The sequence below is a fragment of the Streptopelia decaocto genome, assembly GCF_964273445.1.
Source record: "Streptopelia decaocto genome assembly, chromosome: 1".
Classification (NCBI taxonomy): Eukaryota; Metazoa; Chordata; class Aves; order Columbiformes; family Columbidae; genus Streptopelia; species Streptopelia decaocto.
The window spans coordinates 118,356,736-118,380,089 of NC_138663.1; the positions used below are offsets into that span (position 1 = coordinate 118,356,736).

At 39.0% G+C, this 23,354-nt stretch overlaps 1 protein-coding gene across 1 annotated transcript in view; it reads left to right on the forward strand.

Annotated features, from left to right (window-relative positions):
• DSCAM (DS cell adhesion molecule) overlaps window positions 1-23,354 on the forward strand; it is a 471,903-nt gene that overhangs the window by 284,446 nt on the left and 164,103 nt on the right. Inside the window, exons 4-8 of the mRNA XM_082049341.1 lie at window positions 789-935; window positions 5,965-6,243; window positions 8,897-9,172; window positions 11,696-11,992; window positions 12,797-13,072. Coding sequence (XP_081905467.1) covers window positions 789-935; window positions 5,965-6,243; window positions 8,897-9,172; window positions 11,696-11,992; window positions 12,797-13,072 — 1,275 coding nt within the window. The remainder of the gene's footprint in view (window positions 1-788; window positions 936-5,964; window positions 6,244-8,896; window positions 9,173-11,695; window positions 11,993-12,796; window positions 13,073-23,354) is intronic.

Consider the following 23,354-nt stretch of genomic DNA (forward strand, 5'->3'; position numbering starts at 1 on the left):
CTGTGGAAGTAATGAGCTGCAGAGAGCTCAGCCCATCCTGCTGAGGCCTGGGGTGCATTAACCCACAGGAAACACGGACAGGGTGGGTGGTACTGGTCCTGGCACTCGTGCTGTCCAGCCTGCAGCGAGCACAGCTGTGTGCAGCTTCGCTGGGGTCAGCAGTCCAGGCAACATCAGCATGGCTGGTTTTGCTGTCTTTGTTTTCCCATCACACCCAAAGCAGCCTGTGGAGCAGGGCAGTGCAGTGCGTGGTTCTCGTGGCCAGAATCCTTTGGCAAATACATCTCATATTCTTGGGGTAAAAACTTCGTCCTTTTTGTGAGTTGTTTTTTTTTCACTGATACCTTCAGTTTTACTGGACAAGAAATGTCATTTTGCTAATATCATTTAACTATGCATGCTGTCCCAGAGCATCTTTTTAACACATACAGCTCTGCTGTTGAATTGCTATCATATCACTCTACAATATCGAATTCAACTTGATTAAATTCTGCATTGGTTCTTTACCCTGTATTTTATTTCAGATGCCTCTTGGATCTTTTCTTTCCGTCATCCCTCACATTTTCCTTACAGGTCCCTACCTTTTTAATAAGAAGTGCACATGAATTAATATCTTTATAAGCACTTGCATTGAGTACTTAGTAAATTTGCAGTTAGCAACTTCTAGACTCTGGCAAAAAGACCTTCAGGACCCTCCAGCCTGGTTCATCCATCCCCCAGTGCAAGCATGCAGAACTGAGTAACAACCTGCAGATATTTTAAACACTTCAAATTCTTTTGTCTTTCAGGACCTAGATTTCTCATCACATCCACGGGAGCCTTGTATATTTTAGATGTACAGAATGAAGATGGACTGTACAACTACCGATGCATCACAAGGCACAGATACACTGGAGAAACACGACAAAGCAACAGTGCAAGACTTTTTGTATCAGGTGCTCCAATATATATCATGTTAAATAAAGTATTGTATGTACCTCTCTCTAGTGTGTTAAACTAGCAAGGCAGGTTCTTGTGCCCATATGCCCTAACAACTAAGTCCTCTACCAAATGGCAGGTAGTTATGGTCAGCTGTGAGGTTCTACTGCAAAATAAAATGTCACATTTAAAAATAAAGTTTCTGTTTTTCACCTACCTGCAGCAGGTAGGAAATGAGAAGGCAGATAGGTTATTTCAGCTTGTCCTTATAATTGTATATTATCTCCTGATTTTTTTGTGTGATAGACTGTTGGGTTCCTGCCACACACACACCAAACACTTAGGGCTGTCAGTACAGTGCTGCTCCAATCCCACCTTCTCCCATTTTTGTCTCAGCAAGAGGAGGTACCAGTTGTGGGTGAGGTGAGAAGGAGGAGCAGACACCAGGCCTGGGTTTTCAGGTTCCTCTCAAACATCTCTGTATAGAATTAGCTCTTCCCCACATCCTCTTCCTCTCCTTCATTTACTGGGCACTTGTAACTGTACCCTGTGCTTGCATGTGAGCAAATCTGCAATTTTATTCTCACATCCATAGAGTTAGCCAAGACTGTATTCCAGACTATGTCTTCTTTCTGCCTGTATCCTTGCCTTACAGAAGACATGCCTGCTATCCCACTGAAAGGCCCATAGAGTTTTCTCTCCTTTTCACTGTTAATAAGTTACCCTAAAGATCCTAACCCTAAAGATCATTCAGGGTATGGTGACCTTCACAGCCTAGCAGTCAGCAGGGCCATTGTCCTTTTAACCTTGTCTTCTTGTCTTTTGGTCTTTTTGTTAGGAAAAAAAAAAAAAACAATCTAACGGTTAGGTTTCAGCTCTTCATCCTCTGTGCGAGAGCCCTAAGGGAGACAGAGGTGTGCACAAGGATTTGCATTAGTAGCATGTCTCCTGCCCTCCTCCCAAATGGTCCTTGTTGAAGGATTCTGGAGCCCTCTGAACACACAAGTCAGTACTTAAATACATTAATGATAAAAAAATAGTGTGATTATCCAGGTTAGAATCACTTACCAGTCAGATCCAGGATTTTTTTCCTTCGATATGTGTCCGCTGTGGGCAGAACTGTTGCCTCTGCTTTTCCAGCCAGATGAAGAAGTAGTTTTCCTGCACAATAATTTGCCTGCTTTGGTCTTATAAGGATAGGCAGGTTCCTACCCTTCTAGCTGGCTCCATAATATGGTCTGTTTCCGTATGAAATCATGCTAAGGCTGAGCTAGTGGTAACATAAATAAAATCAGACTTGTATCTTGGTTACCACAGGAAAATTTCTAGTTATTTTGCTGAACAAAAAGGGAAAATGGAAGCTCTGTGTTGTTTGTAATTCAGGGCAAACACCCTAAAAGATGTGCTCTGTCTGGAGTTTGCTTTTCTCTTCTCCTCCACAGACCAAATCAAAATAGGAAATTTTACCTGTGTGCAATAGCTGTCTTTTTTGATTCAATGGTGTTAATTATTCTCTATTAGAGCTACAGTGGATTCTGATTTCCAGTCTTTTTAGTCTACTGAACAAGTCCAGAAATTATGGGCAGAGTTTTTCTCTTAATATTTCTCTAACAGGTTTTCTTTTTTCTTTACTGGCATTTGTATTTTAAAATAGTCCTTTAAGAACTGAGATCAGACAGTGCATGAACATAGTTGTGAAAGGTCTGCTTGCATGAGACCTACATTTTTGCCTGCCTTTTGCATCCATAAATATTCTTTGTTTATTTTGGAATGAAATATTTTGTGTTGGATATTGATCATAGTCTCTTGGCCACATTTTTAATATGAGTTAAGCTACCTTACTGTTTGAAAGAGTGAGGAAGATTATGTGCATAGCACCTACACATGCAAATAATTAATATGTCTATGACCAAAGCAACGTTCCAAATTTCATCCAGAATGAGAACATCTTGAAATCATGTGGCCTTTCAAAATAGAATGAAAACCAAGGCTATTAACATGCTATAGAATTCCTCTAATACACATTATAGTACATTTTCCCAAAAATTATTTTGTCCAGCCATGAATCCCCAGTTTAAAAATCTTTACCATTTAACTCTCAACCTCCAAAAAATCCTTATGACTTTGAAAGCATAATGAATTTCTTTTTCTGTCTTTCAAAGAACATACAAAGCAGACTATTTTAGAACTATTTAGAATTATTTTAGAGACTATTTTGCCTCAGTTTTTCAGCCATTGTCCTTTCTAGGAGTCATTTGCAGCTGAGTGATGAAGCATAGTAAAATAATCATTCAACAGAGTCCACACCACATATTGGAACTGGGAAATGTTACTTTGCTATTTTTTGCTATTTGCCTCATTTCAGGTGATAGCAAATGAACCCTGGGATTTATTTTGTGGTTTGGTTTGCTTTGTTTTTAACTGGAATATAGGCAATGTAGGAGCTTCAAATAAGAGTCTGTTCCAGGGACATCCCAAAGAGATGTTTTTGCCATCTTCATAAATATATAGGTACAGAGTGCAAGAAAGCAGGTCACTGGAATAATATTTTGTGTACCTCAATATATTTTAAATACCTCCTCTACAAGAACCAGCTCAAGGCTTCTCAAGTATGTAGGCAAATCCCAGTTTAGCTGGTCTGTGGATGGGAATCCAGGCTGGGCTGTTCCTGCCAATGCTCAGCTTAAGAAGTAAAAAAGTGAAGGGAGGCAAAGTAGGGATAGAGGAGCGAGGGTCAGGTGGGTGTTCTCAAAGGGTGACACATGGCAGCTGCAGAAGGGGGCTGTTCCTCCCATGGCATCTGCTGCCATAGCCCCCAGCTTTTGAGGAGAGCCTGCCTGGTTTCCTGGGATTCTGCCTTGGCATGGGGGCAGGAGGACAGCGGTTTATTTACTGTCGCCACCAGTTTGTTGTCTCAGGTGGTTTCCCACTTTGCCTGGACTCAGCATCAAAGGACATGTGGTTCTCTACAGCAAAGTAGGAGGCTGTCAGAGTGTGATATTTACTAACCACAATTTTCACTTACCATTACTTTAAATCCTCTCCCAGTGGCCCCCATCTGGTTTCAAAGTCCATGCAGTACTTTGTATTTTGTACTTAAAGGACTGGAAATGGGACCACATATATCCTTCACAAAGTCTTGAAGTTACAAGCATGTAGAGAAGATACAAAGGTACTGTGAGCTTTGAGTAGGAATGCACAGCCAATACCTTTAAAAGTCAGATCTACTTTTTTATAATTTGATTATTACTTTCAATTGAAGAAATTTATTTTTTTTGGTAGAAGTACCCTTCCTGAGAGCCATAGCTGTAGTTTCTTGCATGCTTATGTTTTTACTGAGTGAATACCCCAGGCTGCGCAAAAGTATCTATGCACTGAAACATAGATGCCTGATGACTGAAAAGGCAAGAAAGGAGCTGGCTAATCAATTAGTCAAATTGACATTGGCCTTCCCAATAGCATACTGGCAGATTGTGCTTTCACTAAGCCAGACATAAACAGCATGGCAAGCTCAAAAATATAACCCATCTTGGTGCCAAATATGGACCTTGAGGCTACTGATGCATGCAAAATCATTTGTTTAGCTACTGGCTGACATGTTTCTAATGAGACAGACAGTAAATTGCTGTAAAATGAATGTGGTTTTGCCTTCAGTGGCTCAACTTTTTTGCTGGCACCTCTAGCTGCCACTATGGTTACCTTTCCTCGAACCTGGTGTTTAGGGCTTTGTCTAAATATTCACATAAAATTTACTTGTCCCATTTTTTTACCATCACAATTTTAATTTCTGGATTGATAACTAGCACAATGCCTCTACCTATTTGCTCTCAAATGTATCCTCCCAGGTGTGGCTACAGTTCATGAAGTCGTATCTAAGTGAATTTTAAACTAAATGGCTCAGGTCCTGCTTACACTATCACCTGAGTAGCTTGAATTCAGCATGAACTGTTTCTTTAATCTCTCCAGCTCCAAAGAGGAACCTGCTGCAGCTGGCCTGTGAACAGTACCTGAGCTAGCTAAGTCAAAGACCACTTGAAAACATCAAAATGCTTGCAATCACACCCACACCCAGGCAACTATGATATAGATATACTCAAAAAGAGATTGGTATGTCATCTAGGAGTTAAAGGAGTTGTTTAGCATGTGGAGTTTCTTTGTGAGGCATAAGTCTTAGCAAGGTTGGTACATGTGATGAGAAAATACTTAGATGAATATTTGTTGATTTATTGTTCCGTATTTATGTTGCAATAGCTCCAGGGTGGACTTCCACCATGCTGCATGCTGCACAAAACTGTAAATCACATCAGCCTCTTCCTCCAAAATTTTTCAAAGTTAAAAAGCCTGAATCACAAACAGAGGACAATTTCTGATGGGATACACATACCTCTGGTGAAGGCACTCTGCCAGATGTCTGTTAGATACATAAATATATGTGCCAGGTGCTACGCAAGTGTGTTGGTCTGAGACACTTTTCTTATTTAGTTGAACACAGAAAGATGGAGTATTAAGTTATATGTTGGTCTTGCCATGTTAAGTTATTTTTCCAGAGAAGAAGAGAAGGCTCATCTGTCAGTTAGACTGCAGATAGAAATTCCTGTGTCTTTGCCCATTTATCTTCTGTCAAGGGAATAAATTGCTCCTTAAGTTCAAAGCCTTCAGGCCACTGAGAAGTATGGAGAATGTGTTGCCTTCATTCTAGTTAAGCAGTGCAGGGATAAATCATAATTGTTAAAGCAACACATTTATGGCTCTCCATTCTTCTGATAGGGGACATGAAGTAAGACCAGAGAAATGGTTGCCACCTGGAAAAAATCCAGTGAGATCATTTCCAAGTAGTCATGAGATGCCTCAGTAACACATGATGTTGGATCCCAGTCACCACTACTGAAATATTACAGGTTGCTGGCTGGGTCACAGTAGCAAACTGTAGTACATAAAACTCTGGGCTAGTCAGTCAAAAAATGCAAGAGAATAAATATTGACATATTGCTTAGTGAATGAAATCATTCTAGTGCTCCCATTGAAAACTGCTGTTTGTTCTTTCAGATCCAGCGAATTCAGCTCCATCTATTCTAGATGGGTTTGACCACCGTAAAGCCATGGCAGGACAGCGAGTGGAGCTGCCTTGCAAAGCATCAGGGCACCCTGCACCAAAGTATCGTTGGCTGAAGGACAACGTTCCCTGGGAGCCTGACAGCAGGTTTCGGCAGACGGTTACAGGTCTGCTGATTGAGAACACACGTCCCTCGGACTCAGGCAACTATGTCTGTGAGGTGTGGAACAACTATGGGACTGCTGAGATGATAGGGCGTCTATATGTAACACGTAAGTCCTGGACTGAGTGAAGCTCTCAGGTCACTTTTTGCCTGGGTGTTTGCATCAAGGAAGATGTTACTGTATCTTGCTGTACCTTCTGTTTGTTACTTCAACTTAGCAATGCTTAAACTTCTCAAAGTTGTGGAACAACAGAAAGTAGGCTCTGTGGAGATGAGTTAGTTGGACAATTGAGCGATCAGAAGTGCAAATAGATGCAATTTATAATGTAGGTATATAATTTATCACATGGAAGATATGTAATTTAGAAGCTTGAATTGAATGCTTAAAAATAAATTGCAAATGTTCTCATGAATAAAGCTGCCAAACTCTCATTGCCATGACTCATGCTGTTCACTAATATTGAATACTCATACCTGCCCTCAGTAGAACATTCGTGTGTGAATATTCTGAATGTTTCACAAATTCTACAAAGATAATTATTTCTCAGAAGCACTGCACTGGAAAATTGTTATTCTTCAATTGTTGAAAAACAGTTACTTCCTGGAATAGAAATAATGCTTTGTGAACTAACATTTCCACCTATACAGCATGACTAGCAATCTGAAATAGAGAAGTTTGTGAACACTTCAGGCCATAAAAATGTCTTCACAAGTAATTACATATAATGTATTTGGGCAACATAAAACTCAAATCAAAGATCAGTAATTCATAAATTATAACAGAGTTTACTTCTAAATGTATTCATAAAAAATAGTTGAATTCAGTCTGCCTTGTATGACACAAAGTCAAGACTTCCAGAAATATGATGTAATGTTATACCAAAAGTAACCCAAGTGACTGGTGATAGACTTTCCTTACTGACTGTCCTGGGATAGAGTTAATTTACCTTGTAGTAGCTAGTATGGGGCCCTGTTTTGGATTTGTTCTGGAAACACTGTTGATAATAAAAGGATGGTTTAGTTATTGCTGAGCAGTGCTCACACAAAGTCAAGAACTTTTCTGCTTTCCACACCACCCCAGCAGTGAGTAGGCTGGGGGTGCACAAAATGTTGGGAGGAGACACAGCAGGAATAGTTGACCCCAAATGACCAAAGGGATATTCCATACCATATGTCATACTCAGTATATAAAGATGGGGCCTTTATCTCAACACACAAGTTTTCTCACTTTCGTTCTTTGAATTCTGTCCCCCATCCCACTGAGAGGGGAGTGAGCAAGTGACTGTGTGGTGCTTAGTTGCCAACTGGGGTTAAATCGCAACACTGACTCAGCACTAAACCAGACAGTAGATATCTTCTGGATCAGGCTGGTAGGAAGAAACAGCTGGGTGAAGGAGTTTTATCCTCTTCTGCAGGGAAGGATGTGGTTCAGTTTCTTGTATCATCATGGCTCTGAGACGTTGGTGGTGCCCTTGAGTGTAGCCATTCTGTTTAACGAGTCACTGAGAGTTTTGACCTTTTGTGGTCTTTTGGACAGGAAATATAGAGATATCCAGTGTCTTGCAACATGCATATGAGCAAAAATTAACTATTGTTCTGGACCATTGTAGAGGAAAGATGTGTTCCATAAGTGACTGGATCCAGAATGACTGAGGCCGTTGACTTGTGTGGTTTTTTTCCAGGCCTCTTATTCCCAATGGACCACTAAAGATTTATTCCAACCTGTGTGTTGCAAGATGTTCAGTAAAGTGAATGAGTTAGCTGAGGAAATTTTAATTAATATGTATAAGCATGTACATATGCATGCTGGTAAAAAAAATAAATAGGATGCTATGTATTTAAAATCAGAGATTATATAAGTGGTGATAGTACTCCCTTATCTTTATAAGGAAGTCAAGCCAATGCACAAAGCATGAGATGAGATTTACATTCAGTAGTACTGGTAACTGTTAAGTGGCAAGATGAAGATTGTTTTCCTGACAGTTACATTTATAACTTTTCTTCAACACAGTTCATCCTGTATTTTACAATATAAAACTTACATTACCTATGTCTTACTGTTTCTTAAGGCTGACTTGAAAATCTTGTAGTCTTCACCTGCTGAAGCAGAAAATCCAGTGAGCCCACACTATCAAACTCTTATGTGTGGATAGATCCCATGGTTACCTATGGGTGTACCTATGTTAACATTTTAGCATGGGTCTTCCACTCTTAAAAGCTAATCTCCTGGTCATTGATATTTACTGTGCTTGTTCACATCAGGGAGTGGTTTTGGAACATCTAAACTGGTTTCCTTTTACAAGAAATTAAACAAGAAGATCAGTTTCAGGAATGCACCTAATGCACCAATTCAATGGTCCACACTGACCTAACGTAAAATAATATCCTACCCTCCCAAAACATGTCTAGTGCCATTGTTAGGCCCTCAGCACCAGTGTTGTTACTCAGCAGATCTGCTCCTACTGTTCGTTTAGGCACGGTCTGGAGTATTACATCATGTCTTAAATAGGTTATCCCTATAGATCTATGTTTTGTGTCATGGATGTTGGAGATTAAAATGCTTTTTTTAGAACAAATATAGACATCTGTTGGTTCATTTTGGTTTGGTTTTTGTTTGTTGTTGTTTTTCAGAAGGGTATGGCTATGATTTTTGGTTTTCTCCTTAGCTGAGAGTTAATTTGCTACTCACACGTAAATGTACATGTATACTTAATGTTCTTTATTTCCCTTTCCCTCTCCCTTATTTTGATTTAAATTTCCAGAACCACTAAAAGCCACGATCAGCCCACGGAAAGTAAAAAGCAGTGTTGGTAGTCAAGTGTCCTTGTCCTGCAGTGTGACAGGAACTGAGGACCAGGAGCTCTCCTGGTATCGTAATGGTGAAATCATCAACCCTGGTAACAATGTTCGGATCACTGGCATCAATCGGGAGAACCTTATTATGGATGGCATGGCCAAAAGTGACGGTGGAGCTTACCAGTGCTTTGTGCGCAAGGACAAGATGTCTGCTCAAGACTATGTACAGGTGGTACTAGAAGGTCAGTCACTGCTTAGCAATTCTGGTCTCCATAATAATTTATACGTCATCTTTGGTATCATCATTTCATAGTGAGGAATCGAGGACCCTAAATGAGAGAAGGGAGTACTTATAAATTGTCAGTGAGTTTTATTGTGTCCCATTCTGAACAAAAACTAATGGAATGAAAAAATTTATCTGAAAACAAAAATTACTTCTGAGCAGTCCTTCCAGTCTTGTTTTGTTTTGGTTTTTGTTTTTGTTCAGGTGGATGGTGGTGGTGCTAGGTTTTTTTACATTAGCTTTTCAGTTACACATGAGAGAAGAGGTCTTTATTTAACTCCAAGCATCATCCGGGCATGGCTTTTATGATTGGCTGTATTGGCTGGAGGCTTGGAGATTGTCTTAACTAACTGACACAATGTTCTACATGATAACCAAGTGAGAAAAGTTATCCATTTGTGCAGAGCCAGTTCACTAATGAGACTGTAGTGCAGTCATGGCATGAACACTCTTTTTAGAGTCTTTGTAGAAAAATAAGAGATTACCTGCCTGGACTGAGTTACCTCGGCAACCATCTCCTGTGACTAAGAAAGCCTAAAGAGCATATTGATAATCTATCATGATGTCAAGAGAGTGCAGGTTATCAGAGAGCAACAGCAGGAATGATTTCAAAGACACTCAGGTCTCACTGGGAAAATAATGTCTGCTTTAATCTCCAAAAAAAGCCTGTCACTTGAATTAAAAAAAAAAAAAAAGAGGAGGAGGAGTGGCAGAGGTACATAGTGTGCACACTCACAGATTTATTGGTCCTTTATCAGGTTGCTTTCAGGATAAAAAGCTTTTTTTGTTGTTGCTCTTGTTTTGTTTTCTGAGGGATGACAGTATCTAATATGCAGTAAAGGAAGAGAGTTCGAGATGAAAATAAATAAATAAATTAGAAATCTGTCATGTAACCAATGGGACAGAAATGAAAAGGAAATGGGGACAGAGGAGAAAATTATGGAATCAAATAAAATCAAGTGGTCCCTCAGGGATGCTGAGGTCTTTCAGCAGTCTGAGAGTGGCAGTGTCTTATGTTTTGTATTATGTGGCAAGAAAGAGAATTTTGCAGCCCTGTTTTTACTTCTGCTGTGATTCAGCATGTTTTGTGGGGATTCTTGCACAGATCATGCCAGTTCCCTCAGTTTCCTTGGTGATGTTGCACTGAAATTGCAATGTAAGAACTGAGCTTTCCAGGGCAGTTCATCATGGTTCAAGCCTCCCAAACATATAGGTAATACATAGCAGAGTGTACGTGAAGAGAGGGTACATAGTGTGCACAAATAGTATTTCACACAGAGCATGAGACATGTCAGCCTTGTCCTGTCATCCTCTGTCCTCTACAAAAGTGAAAGGTGTTGTCCTCAAAGGGCTTCATGTACAAGGTGAGTTTTCAAAGTGTCTTTGGCCCCTCTCTAGGCAATAAGGAGCATTTTCCTTCTGTTTCTTGCAGACACTAATGCTGTAGGAACTTAAGTTAGCTTACTTGCCACTTGGCTCTTTAAAACCAGACAGTACCTGCAGCACTGTTGTCCAGACTTTGGACTGGTTTGCTTTCTGTGTTCTGCATACTGAGCTTGGTGTGTGGCCTTTTGCTCCCAGTTACACTGAAATTCCTTCTAGATACACCTTAGAAAGTATGATTTTCGAAGGAGAACAAACATGCGTTGCATGATCTCAGAAAGGACTTCTTAACTAATAGCAGAGTGCTAGCACTCCTCAACTCCCCACTGAACTCTCTAGATAGGTGTTATTTAATATTGCTCCCTACTTATGATCTCCAAGTTTCTGTCTCCATCCATTAACTTTATTTACTTGCCTGGTAGAGGCTGAGTAAATTGTGACATGGATCACAAGATAAAACATTTGAATGCTCTCATTTCAGAGGAACGTTTATCTTTAACAAAAAAGGACCACAGAAATAAACTGGCATCCCTGCTGTTACTGGCAATCTGTATTCAGAAAAGCTGAATTTAATAGTTTTCTAAATGGGGTATTGTGGATCAGGACTAAACTGCATTGGCACAGCTGTGCAAAATTAGCCTATGCAAGTTATGCCTGGCTTTTGCCAACAGAATTAATCCTTAGCTTTCCAAGGACCTGTAATCCACCAGAAGAAAAATTCCAAATGTGTTGAAGCTTTGCTGTATGTCTTTTGTGCTGAACTGTATAGGCTTTAACAGTTTTCCACAAGAACCTGGCAGTTCATACAGCTGTTCAGAGCCCCAATCCATCTATTCAGGTGCTTTTGCTTCAGCAGAATCAGTACTAGGTTTCTCAGAGGGTGAAAAAGAAACCTGCAGTAAGCAAAGTGAAAGGACTGTTTAAGTACTTCACCACCAAAATTTGTTTCCCTCTCTCAATAATTAGAGTTACATCCTGGAACACAATTGTGTGCATCACTTCTAAAAAAGTTCTTGGCTCATGTGATAGGGTCAAAGATAGAGGGAACAAGCTTTACACCATGTAAGTACTATTCACCTGCTTTTCTTTCCCTTGGCAGATGGAACTCCCAAAATCATTTCTGCCTTCAATGAGAAAGTGGTGAGTCCAGGAGAGCCAGTTTCCCTTATGTGTAATGTGAAGGGGACTCCTCTGCCTACAATCACTTGGACTCTGGATGAAGATCCCATTGTGAAGGACGGCAGTCATCGTATCAGCCAGATTATCACCTCCGAAGGCAACGTGGTCAGTTACCTGAATATCTCTAATGCTCAGGTCCGAGATGGTGGAGTTTATCGCTGTACTGCCAACAACTCTGCTGGAGTCGTCCTGTACCAGGCTCGAATAAACGTAAGAGGTGCTTGTCAAATCAGCTCCTCAAAAAAACACACATAACTCATTGTAGTGGAAAAGAAGATTGTTGCATGTGATGAAATGAGTCTCGGAATGCCAAAACCAACTTACTGATTTTCCTCTCCTTTTCTTCCTCCCTCTCTTGTCCCACCTTGCCTCTCCAGCCCCATCTAAAAAGTGTATGGTATGGTAAAACGTTGGAAGAACACTTTGGCTTGTGTTCTATAGCCAATTTTTCCTATAGTCCTCATTAGTATACGGTTTCCTTACTTTAGTCCTACTATGCATGGGGCTTTTTCCTTTCCTTTTCTCCTTTACTTGACCGATATTCATTGTAGTTATTCATATATAGAATACTTTAGCTTGTATTTCTAGCTCTACATGGCATAATACCCATCCTCACGGAATTTTACTTTATATACATTAAAAAAAGCTAACTTTGTCAGTGTTCTCATGTATAACAGGATGCTAGCTTTGTATCAGTTATGGTATTTCACATTAATTAAATCATCCTCAGCCTTTTAATTTTAATGCAGCAAAAATTTTATCAAGCGAATGTTGGAAAATGCAAACATATATCCCCACACAATTAATACATATGCTTCAGGGTAAGGAAAAACTAGAGCATATAAAGATTAGGGAAACTGCTTAAGTAGCTCTTAAAAGCAAAAACTCAAATGCTAAGAAATGTTGTGTGAGTCACATCTGTAACTCGTTAACTTTTGTATATTCAGAAAGATTATATGCATGTTTCCTCAAGTAAATATGCCTTTAAATTGTTTTCAGGAGTTTCTTTTTATCTTTCTAGGACCAGCAAGCATTCGACCAATGAAGAACATCACAGCAATAGCTGGACGGGACACCTACATCCACTGCCGTGTGATCGGCTACCCGTATTACTCCATCAAGTGGTACAAGAACTCTAACCTGCTACCATTTAACCATCGCCAAGTGGCATTTGAGAACAACGGGACACTGAAACTTTCAGATGTGCAGAAGGAAGTAGACGAGGGCGAATACACGTGCAATGTACTTGTTCAACCGCAACTGTCCACCAGCCAGAGTGTGCACGTGACAGTAAAAGGTGAGGCTGACTTAGAAGACCAGATCCAAGCTAATAGCTGTATCATTTATAGAAATGCAGAACTGCACAAAAAGAATTGTGCAGGCAGTTAGATAATGAGCACTTAAGGTTAGTCCAGATTTGTGTTTATTTTTAATGATGACATAGGTGCTAATCAGTCACTGTGTCTTTTTCGCTCTTGACTTTTACCCTCCTTTGTTCAGCTAGCAAAGTATTGCTTTCTAAGTGGAAGCCTTGCAGAATCAAGCTATCTATGAGCAGTTTTCACTACAACAACTAAGTCAGTAGATTAATATTTTGTTACCTAGGTTTCACTGGTGAGTCTCTTCTGGATGACAAATTTAACATTTTCATTAGCCATTGACTTTCCAGCTTTTAAAAAATAAGATGTGAATTTTAACCTATGTGTTTCTACCAATAAGCTGAGACAGAAAATAAAAGCATTAACCTTGATTTCCTCTTATTAAATGTGCTTTTCTGAGTGTTCTTGATGCTTAGAAAAGTAGCACTGTAAATAAATGTGACTTGAAATTCTAATAGGATGCTTCAAATAGTCCCAAACAAAGATGTTCAGATGACAGACCTGAAAGACTTCAGCAATAGATGAGAATAGGAATTTTTTTAGCATTGTATTCTGACTATTCTGACATTGGTAATGTTCAGACCTATTCACAAGGGCACAAAAGACAGAAAAACTGATTGCAGTAATGCATACTTTTGAGCAATGAGGTCACTGAATAGTGCACTTCATGTGAACCTGTAGAAGGAATTGAGGTATAATTTCACTGTTCCCTAAGTTCTTAGAAACTTTCTCTGGGCTTTTTATGGGGGAAGAGGAGAGAAGCAAAGGAAGCTTGATTTCTATATCTATTCTCAGATAAGACACAAAGGACAACACTAAAGTAAAATAACTTTGTTACAGACATCTGATCTTTTAACTTCTTCCTCTTCTGTTTGTTTAGCCCTTTCTTGTTTTCATTCTGGAGTGATGTAATCGCTAGTTACTTCAAGAGGTTAGGGGATTAATTTTAAGCCACTAGCAATTTGAACTCTGAAAGGCATGATATCTCACACACTTGAGACCATCACAGGCACTGGTCATACACTGCAGCATAAAAAGCTAATTTCAACATTTCTTTTCATGTATGCAGTACCTTGCTCGACTTTACGACAATATCACAGATCTCTTGATGTAGTTTAGGAACTGAATACCAGATAAGAAATTGTCTTGCTGTTGCCCTAGCAGTTCACCATGGTAAATCTAATGGGGAACACTGCCTCCTAAGTGATACAATTCTTCCAATGACTATCAAAATTAATGCAGTCAGACAAAAAAAAAAAAAATTAAAAAAAATACAGTAGTCTATCCTTACAGCTTGGGAAATTAGATCATACTGATTGGTACCTCAGGTGCAATACTGTTAATTTTGTTTGTTTGTTTGTTTTTCCCATTAGGTTACAATTTCAAACTCAAAAATTCCTCCCACAAAAAGCAGATTTCCAACTGTGTCACTTTTGATTGACCTATAGCTTTTCTCAATTATTTGACTTCCTTGAAGGGATTCTTCTGTATTTCTGTATAGTCCACTGCCAAGGCCATTGGTAGTCAGAAATCTCAAACAGTGACTGCGAGTACTTGCATAAACATGTCGCACATATGAAAAGTGCCAGTAGGCCAAACTGCTGCTGCATCTGTGATACAGCCTCATCCTGCATTTGCTCCACAAGGCAGATGTATCGGAGCAGTGCAAGTTGCACTGTGAAAACTGATCTGTAGCACGTGCAAAGCACACATGTCAGTGTGGCTCATATCTATTGGTCTGGAGTTGCCAAAATTGACTACTAAGTGTCCTGGCTACTTCAGCATGCCCTGGCCTTGACGAGACATTTAAAAAAAGGTTAATACCCTGTCCTCATATGCTAAGCCCAAAATGTCAAAGGTGAGGTTTGTATGTCAGACCTGAACAATTCTCAAGGTTCTGCTATTGTAGCCAGAAGTCAGCATTGTCATGGTGTTTTTTTAGATGGCTATGTATTATTTTCTTCCATAACTGCATAGTGATTTTATCTAGCATATTAACAGACAATTGAAAGTGGCCTGTTGCTTCAAAATATTGTTTTTGCTGTCTTTCCCTTTTATAGATTCCAAAGTTAAGGTGCTGAGTTTTCAGACACTTATGTTTGATTCCGAGAAATATAAAATAAGCCTGGCTTGCGCACTAGAGGTTTGAAGTGCTCTGAAGTATGAAATTATAAGGGGGTTAATATCAGTGCCCACATCTCCTTATTTATAATCCAGTTTCTTATGACATCAGTATACTTATTTCTTATCCAAAGAAACAGAGGGATAACTATTGCCACTTTCAATATCATGAGTCCTTTGTTTGTTCTCACTTCTGCTACAAGCTTCCTGGGTCACCTCAAATCAGCCATCCGGAGGGTGATTCAGAAGAGATGATACTCAATAAGTGGTTACTTGGTATTTTGTTTCCTCCATGTTCAGTTCTGAAGACATAATTATCAATTTCCTCATGAGCTTTTCTGAGATGATAATCTCTGTGGTATCAAAGTGTTTCAGAAACAATGCATTCATTTTTAAAACCCACCTGGGTGATCAGGAGCATATTGGCAAATAGCAGCTGAGGCATAGACTGAACTTTAAAGTATCCACAAATGTTTGTATGTTCAATTTCAGAAGCCCACAGCTTGATTTTTCCAGTTTACTTGTTATATAGCATGTTCAAAGCTCTATTTCCATTAAAATGATGTTGCTTCTGAGAGTACGTTTTCCTTCTTCAGATCACTCACATCACCCAGCTGAGCAACCTCCTGGGAAATACAAATTTAGTAAAATTACCTGAGAGATCTGTGACAAAGGTGGATGCAGAATTTGGTTCTACAGGGTAGTATCTGTCTGCATTATGCATAAAACTAGACTTTTTTTTGCAGTCTTCTGCCACATTTACTGACCACTTTCCAAACTCTCCAGTATATGAAGCATCCTTGTTCTGTCTTGAACAAAGACTTGCTAAAAGCAGCATCCAAATACAGATATGCAACAGTATGAGCATGTAATTAAATACAAGAGGCTGAACATAACATAGAGAATTTTGAGATTTATGAACATCTGAATGAAAGCAAAATCTCGAGGACATTCTTCAGAAATCACTGTAAGATCTCAGGAGAACAGAAAGATTATTGACAACAACTTCAAAATGAAATCCTGGCTGCCTGAGAGCCCAAGAGTTGGGGCTTGTAGAGCCTTGCTGTGCAGCCTCCCACCTGGCAGGCTGTCAGAAAACCAAAAGCTTGGGAGCTGGGCAGTTACACGCTATTTGACCTTAGGTCAGTGATTTCTTTGCATTACTGACCAGAAGAATCAATTAAACACCACACAAAATCAGTTGTCTCATTTTTTAGTAATAACTGGTACCCTTGTCTGCATAGCCACCTACCTCAGAGATCTGTAGACTCCAGGTAATTCTGTCCAACAGAGATGTGACATGCCACCCCTTATCATCCCTTGCCTGTCCTTTGTCTCTGTTTCAAAAACTGCATCTTGGAAGCTAGCAGTCCCATAAACTGGCTGGTGGGACCTGAGTGGATAAGCTGCCAGGAAAATATGCAGGTTTCTGCTTGGCAGACATAGCTCTGTTGGAACTGTGCCTGAGCCCTAACAGAGCTTTCTGGAAATCAGGCCATCTTGGCATTATTATTTTTATATTTAGACAAATAAATTGGCCAGTCCTCAGTTCTGACAGAAAAAAAAACATGAAAACTATTCACCCTGCAATGCATACTTAATGGGGAGGAGGCTACAAATGTACTTACAAGCTTAATTTCTGGGATTTTATACCTGGTGACCACTTGCCTTTGTAACTGTAATAATACTCTTTCAACATGTTTTGCTTTGGCCTGTGTTAAATGCAATTTTCTTTTTAGCTTTTTTAAAAAATATATTTATTTATTTTATTTGTAAAGTAAACTGAACCTCTTTTCCTTCCCCTCCTCCAAACTGGAAATAGTAGTTACTGCCATCCTCAGAAGTAATCATTGAGATTAGTCTTGCTAAGGATACTGCATAGGTCTTTGCCAAGAACAGAATTATTCTTAACAGTGCTAGTTTCTTACTCTGTATTTGGCCCAGATGTAGTGGTTTGCCAGTGGGGTTCGTATATATCTACTGACAGCAGAGGACTGCTGAAGTCAGACATCCTAAGGAGAAGAATATTCTGTAGAATATGTAGAGTTTTGTGTTAATTCCTCCTAAGTATGAACTGTCCTCCTCAATCTTCTCCAGCTCATCTTTGCCCAAGCTGTTAGTCACTGGAAAATTTCTTCTCTGGATCTGATAACTGTGGTGGTTTTGTCTATTTATTTACTTGCTTTTGCTCAGACTGCAAATTGTGGTCACATTTGTGAGTACTTTTCGTAAGGACAGCAAGAATGTCTGATACTAGTGCCATCACCTGCAAAAACTGAAATCCATGCTGCTAACGGTAGGGCAGATGGGACTTCTCAGATTCTCATGATGATTTTTCTTTACTTTTATGGTAGGATCAATATATACTCTATCCCTGTTTTTCCACTCTCCCACCTTGTTCTTGGAAATGGCCAAACAGTTGTAGCTGAAACTTTCCAGCTGAAACAGCTCAGCCTGAGCCAGACACCTGGCCTGGAAAAATACTATCTAAACAGAAGTCAAACTGCAAGCAAACAAAAATAGCCTTATAATGAGAAGTGTTGGCAAATAAAGAAAGAGGTTATATTACCTATCCTATCTGTAAGTTTCATATTTACATTGAAAAACAACCCTTCAAGTGGCATGATGGTAAAATAATAACAGTATCTCTTCTACAGCATTTTAGGAGATCTCAAAGCATTTTAAAAACAGAAATGAGTCATTATCTGCTTTTTTTTATTATGTAATTTATAGTAATAGTTTTCCCAGCTGCAGTAAAAGCCATCAGTAGTAAGTGATAATTTTCTTTTCATCAGTCTCATGGGACACACTTCTCATGTAAACAGCCTGCTGCTATTCACACTTCTCCAACAGAAATTAATTGGAAAAGAAACCCCTGAGAGGGAAGGGTGCAGCATCGTTAAAATAAAAATTGTGGCGTTCAAAAGGACTGTTTCTGATCTTGTAAAGCTTATGTATCTCATTGATTTAGAAGGTTTCTCATTGCCTTATGCCAAAGTAATAGCACTTCACCTGTTGTGAACCATGTAATAGAATTGCACCAGACTGTTTCTTTTTAGAAAACAAGAAAACCAAACATGGGTTATTTCTACATAATTTCGTGTTGCAATTATTTGAATAGATTCTCCTCATCTTTCCTGGGAAGTATCTAGATTTTTCTAATATATAAGTTGTTGGCCAATTGCGTTGCAGATTAGTTCAGGGAGGACTGGTTTAGATAGTTAAAAATATGCAGGCACAAAAGGGAAAAAAACATCAGGGGAAAACTTCAAAGTTTCTTGGGACCGTGGGGCGTGCCATCATCAAAATATCTGTTGATCTGGTTATGCTTTAGTCTGTGTCATGGATTATGGCAAGTGTGAATTCAGTTTTGTGCACATATCTAAGACATAACTTATCTGTCCTACTGACTGAATCTTGCCAATAATTTGAGTCAGAAAAAACTTCTGGTCTTGATGTCCTTCAGATACTTCTTTCATACTTCCTTCCTTTCTTTCACTCTCCCATGCAATAATTTTGTGCATCCCTCCAAGCTTGTTGCAACTTCTTCAGGAAGAAATATTAATATCTCTAAAAGTGACTGGAGTTGTCATATGCAGGAATCACGCAAGAGCCATATGGTGAAGATGTCTGAGAATGTCCAGTCACGAAAAAGTTCCTGCAAAAATCTACTTAACAGTCATTGTTGGGTCACATGATGGGCATGGGGACTTGTTATGGGGAGCAAGCAGTGGCAGTGGTCTGATTTAAGGAATGTTCACTTTGGTAGTGATATCTCCCATGTTAAAACCCCAGCATTTAACCCTTGAAAGTACCTGAACAAAAGACTAAAACAGTCTGGTATTCAATTTGTGAGACTGGACAGGTCAGTGTAAATTTTTTGCCATTCAACACACAACAACTCAAGGTTAGCCTTACCTTAAAATAGCTGACTTACATTCTTTAAAAGCTCCCAAGTGTCATGTGGATGCTGCAGTCAAGTGTCTTATTTTGTAGCAGTACACTTAGAATACACTGTCCTCCTAAAGACTTCACCTCTGACACTGCAGATAATGGTCACCCAAAAATGTATGTTAAAGTTGTTTCATTACAAACCTAGTCTTCAAGATGAGGAATTAGTATATACAAATATAAGCCTTTTAACTTAAATCTAAAATAAAACTCACTAGGTTTGTGCACGGTCTTATATATTTCAAACACAATTTAAGTTGGTGTATGGATATGTTTATTTATGAATTATGTAAACAGTATGATATGAGCCTTAATACTTGAATAAGAGACTCAGCAAAGGAGTTCAAGAGTATCTGTATGTCATGCTTGGGTTTATCAAAAGCTAGCCCACTTCTCTCTTAAAATGCAGCTTTATTTACTTCGGTTCTGAAAGAAAGCATTTTCTTGCTTTTGTATGTATTTTGTCAATTATATTTGAAATACTTTCTTATGCATTTGTTAAATTTTTCCTTAACTTTTTAAGCACTTTACTGCATCAAGTTAGTGTGAGCTATTAGCAGTGTATGTGTAAGCGCATATAGTAAGTACAAATATAAAGCAAGACTGTGTGCATGCACATGGCAGTGTGGGTCTGGAGTATGCTGACCTAATTTCAAATCATTATGTATAATAAACAGCATGCAAAAACAAGACAGGATCAACCCTATGGAAACTGAAGGGTGATATAAAAACAGCTGCTTATGTATAGTCCTGGGATAAAGGTGAAAGGGCAGCTAGTGTGAAACAGGTCAAACTACTCATGGGAATTATTTTCAGAGCCAGAGTTCATTCAGTTAAAGTTCTCTCTCATCTAAATCCGGAACTTTTGGATACAGTGATTGTTGGTTTCAACTTTTCACAGTGTTACCTGAGGACAAAGATCCCTTTAGATCATCTAGGGGCTAAACAACGACAATAGCTCTGGACCAGGTTCCAAAAGCATAATAAAAATAACTGTTAAGTGCTTCTGGATACATAGCCTACAAGTGAGGCTTTTTCTCAGGAGGCACTTGAACAATTAAGGTAACTGCTTGTTGTGTTAATATACTCTTGCAGCTTCTATCTTATCTTTAAATGAGTAAAGGGTTTTTTTTGTTTTGTTTGTTTGTTTGTTTGTTGTTTTGTTTTGTTTTGTTTTTTTCTTTTAAAAATAAATAGCAAATGCATCTCCTTGGACAGGGAACTGAGCTTCCCACCATCCTATGTTTGCAGGGTGCTTCATATGATAAGGGCATGAACTTTTCCTCTCACAATGGAGGCTGAAAGGAGGTGGTTCAACAGGTAGATGAGAATGACATAAAAGCACTCAGTTTCTACACAACATTTTTCATCCTTTCTTATTTTGGAAAACCTCCCAGAACAGCATCAGGGACCCTGTGAGCTACCAGTATTGCATTGAAGGAGAGAAAAGTGGGGACTAAGGCGAAGGGTGAAGCTTCTTTCTTAAGCTCCCCTGGGGAATACACACCACAGCGTTTGTTGCCACACTTGGCAACAGCTCCTGACAAATTATCACAGCTTGTTGTGGTAAGATATTGAAGATGTTGGAATACAGGCTTAATTTTGGTAACTAATGAACCTACAAATAGAGGGAAATGTTGTGCAATAGCAGAAGCATTGCAGGATTAGTTTAGTTCTTTATTTTTTTTTTCCATGCATACAGTCACAATGTCCTGAAGAATATAATAGTATTCTCTCTTTTCAAGACAGGATACATTAACACACAATGAGGGAACATGGTATGAGGCTGGGTTCAGTACATGCCATTAGCAGATAATTCGATGAATGACATGCTCTGCTGATAAGGCTCGGTATATACAGGAAAGAAGCAGAAGAATCCAGTGCTTCAGTGACTGTGTGCAACTGCTCAGACCATCACCCGCAAGGGATGGAGCTGTTTAGGAGAAACAACCAATGGCTGAGAAAATTTACAAGTGACTGGACTGTGACTAGGGTTTTTGCAGAGACAAAACAGTTTTGGCTTTTGCACTCCCAGTGCACAAAATCTAGAGTCACATGGCTGCCTTAAGAGGGTACATAGTTGTGTGGTTACCACTGAGCATCAGCCGATGTACCTGTGTTGTGAGTATTCATTGCCAAAAGTATTTTATATTTTAGGCACAGCTTCTGCAACAGTTCTGTTGCAAGAAAATGCATTAGGGAACCATTTCTAAAGGCAGAGCAAAGGTTGACTTTCATTTTACAGTGCAGAGCCATAGTAGAGGAACACTGTGTTCACAAGGCTGCTGCAGGAGACAGGCTATCTGCAGGATACTCTGGTTTAGTGTGTTTTAGTGAATCATCTCAGCAGTTTCTTCCAACATAACTCCCATGGAACGGAGGGCAAGAAATTAAGGATGTCCCTCTGCTAATGGAGAGCGGCATGGAAATCCTCCTTGCCCTCCTTTACTGTAATCTCCCAGAGGCAAAAGAGACCTTGCTAGGGCACAAAAACATAATTTAAATCTTCCTACATTAGCACTAATGAGGCTGGCCTATGCTCCTCTTCTTAAATAGACACTTAATTCAAGCACTCATCAATAAAGCATTCCCAAGACACTGAGCATCACTGCCATGCAGCAGAGATTTTCAGTCTTTTGCCTGCTGTGGGTAGATGAAGAAACATCCCTTCCACGTGCACAAGCACGCATACACATACAGCCCTCTGTCTATATAGTCAACATGTAGCAGCTTATATACTAAATACCATAATTTCACCAAAAAAAATCAAATGCAAGCTCTGAAGTATGGTCAAATTAAAGCTATGTATTGGGAAAGAATATTCTTCAACACATTTTGAAATATTTTAAATAAATTTTAAGTATATCTGTCCTACTGTTACATTTTTCTCTTAGAGATAAAGTAGTATACATACCTCTTATATTTCCAGTGTTTTTTGGCAACCCTACAGATTTAGTTTACAAAAAAAAAAAAAAAAGAAAAAAGCACCACCACATGCTGGTTAATCAAGCTTGTTGTTTTATTTTGTCAGAGATATAAATCAACTTTTTACTTCAAAGATAGATATAAGTGTATATAGCAACCTTTGTATTTCAGAAATTACTCATCCGACTTCAGGTGTGTTTTAGTCTATGTTTTTAATAAGTGATTTTTTGTGATTGTTCCCTTCTTCAACTACCTTTTCAGTCCAGTATTGTAAATACTGTAACTGAAAAAATATTGTTCCATACTTCAAAGTTATTGCTAGACTATTTATTTTTTTTTTTTAAGAACAGATTTTAAATTACACACTGGTTTTCAAAATAAGCTCCTTGTCAGGACTGCAAGCTGCTGCAGGTTGAATATACATTATATTTTATGAAGCAGAAAGAAATGTTGATTTCCTCTGTATCTGAAAGACCTGAGTAGAGGGAAAATGTGTTGTCTATAAATATTTTAGCCTATTTCTGAAATGCTCTGCAGGCTGCTACTTAAATTTTAGAGTTGGTAAATGCAGTCTTGCAGATCAATACTTTCTGAAAAATACTTCAGTGTGACCTAATCTTGCTCCCTGTTTTCTTCATCAGCAAGACAGAGAGTGAAGATGCACATAACAATCATTGAGCAATATGTTGTCTGACTTGTGATATCATTTTGGTTGTGAAAGATTGGCTCAAATTTGTTATACGCTCAGCAGAATATACAGAAACAGTTTGCTACTCTGTTGTGAATTTTAGCCTATCTTTCAGTGATGATGCCCAAGATTAAGAGAAGGGTTTGGGTAGAAATGCACTAGCCAACACAGTAAGCGAGGGGGAGAGAGGGGCACCTGGCATTTAGCAGATATTTGCACTCATCAAGGGGAAAGATTGTGTCAAAACCTTGTGACAGCCTCATTCTAAAAATTTCTCATTCCCACTTATAAACCTCTTGTCAATAAATGCTAAGAAAAATCTGGCCTTTTACTGAAATACGTTGTGTGAATGCATTAGCTGTGCTAAGGTGATTACAGGAGACAGGTAGGCATTTTGCCTCACTTTGTGACAGTGGGTCACCAAATGAAAAACCAGTTAATTTCCAGTGCTCAGTGTTCAAATAAACATAGTAATTCATACCACGTTTCTTTTTTCTGCATGCCTAATCTACCAG